At 46.3% G+C, this 1,520-nt stretch overlaps 1 protein-coding gene across 1 annotated transcript in view; it reads right to left on the reverse strand.

Annotated features, from left to right (window-relative positions):
- The window catches only part of Cspp1 (centrosome and spindle pole associated protein 1), a 104,658-nt gene that overhangs the window by 10,286 nt on the left and 92,852 nt on the right, over nt 1-1,520 (reverse strand). The window contains exon 26 of the mRNA XM_026786826.1: nt 712-851. Coding sequence (XP_026642627.1) covers nt 712-851 — 140 coding nt within the window. The remainder of the gene's footprint in view (nt 1-711; nt 852-1,520) is intronic.

The following is a 1,520-nucleotide window of genomic DNA, read 5'->3' on the forward strand; positions in this document are numbered from 1 at the left end:
GGTAGAAATTAAAATGACCTATCAAGCCCTGAAAAGGGATGGGATTGAGGACAGCTGCGTGTGCCTGAATGACCAGTGCGAAGGCTGAATTTAATGGTCACAACGGTATCGACTTTGACACTCTGTATAGGGTGCACTGTGGGAATGGGAGGGGAGAACATGTGTTGCCAAGGACTTTCAGGCCTGTGAAACTCTTCTGTAAGTTCCTACAACGGTGAGCACAAGTAATCACACAGCTATCCAAGCTGAGCGAATGCACACAGAAATAAGCCCGAAGGCAAACCATGCGCGTTGAGAGAGAACGCTATATCCATCAGGCTGGTCAGTCCTCACACTGTGTGCCTCTGAAGTGCAGGTGGCCGCAATGGAGAGGCTGTGCATGGGCAGAGGCAGGGATCATATGGGAACTCTGGGCCTTGTTGGGAGAAAGCTCAGCGGTACAGCACTTCACCAGACCCTCAGCTTCATCACCAGCATTGGGGAAAAAATTAGGTAGCAATCTTGATTGCAGAACACATTACAAAGCACATTACAGCAGACATGAAGTTAGAGGACACAAAATGATGTTCCCTGATGAAAAACTTTACATAAACTCGGCAGTATTATAATGAAGTCCCCAGAACAAGCAACTGACTGCTTGTGTGATGGGCTTTAACCTGCCCATGATGTCACCTAGAGTGTAGCAGAGTCAACATGGCAGCTTAGGCTCACCTCTCTCTTTGAGCTCATTGAAGTCATGGATATTCTGAAAAGTATTAGCATCCAAGGCCTTCGGCGATGGTCTTCTGACAGGAGCTTGTACCCGATGTCTAGCCATGTCAAATATGTCCATGGGATTCCTCTCTCTTTTCCTGGAAATGACAAGCCATGATCAATATTCCTTATGGCTTGGAAACAAGGGCACATCCAAGTCACTGTAAAAGCAACTTGGCACCTTTCACCACCGTTATTACATAAATTTCAACAGTCCTGCTCTGCTGATCCCCTGTGCTAAAACCTAAAGACTTTATAAGCGCATGGTGTCACCTGCCTGCAACCCTAGCATTCTAGAGTTCAAGGCCAGTCTCATAATTTAATGTCAGCCTGAGCTACATGACACCTTGTCTCAAAAAAACAAAGATCAGGCATGCTACTTTTTAGCAATTGGATTTTCATCTATAAAAATCTGTGCATTTGAATCATGCTGTGAGGAGAGAATTAAGAGAGATGTGAAGGACCGTACACAGTACATGCATGACTCCGGTATCTGTCTAAAGCAGAAACTGCGCACAGAACATGTTTCCGAAGCTCGGCTCCACACTGAGGGTACTGTACCATGACTCTACAAAACCCTCCCAACAGCCTGGGCTATACGAGCTCAACAGTACTCTAGGGGTGAACATGCTGGGCAGTTCCGGAAGGAAGCTTTCGCTAAGGGTTGGCTGTTGTCATCTGCCCAAAGGAAATGGATGGAGAATGGAAAGTCGCTCTGAAAATAAAAACTAAATGCCAATTAGTACTTCCTTCAACGCTGGACCCCC

The sequence above is a fragment of the Microtus ochrogaster genome, linkage group LG5 (assembly GCF_000317375.1).
Source record: "Microtus ochrogaster isolate Prairie Vole_2 linkage group LG5, MicOch1.0, whole genome shotgun sequence".
NCBI classification, from domain to species: domain Eukaryota; kingdom Metazoa; phylum Chordata; class Mammalia; order Rodentia; family Cricetidae; genus Microtus; species Microtus ochrogaster.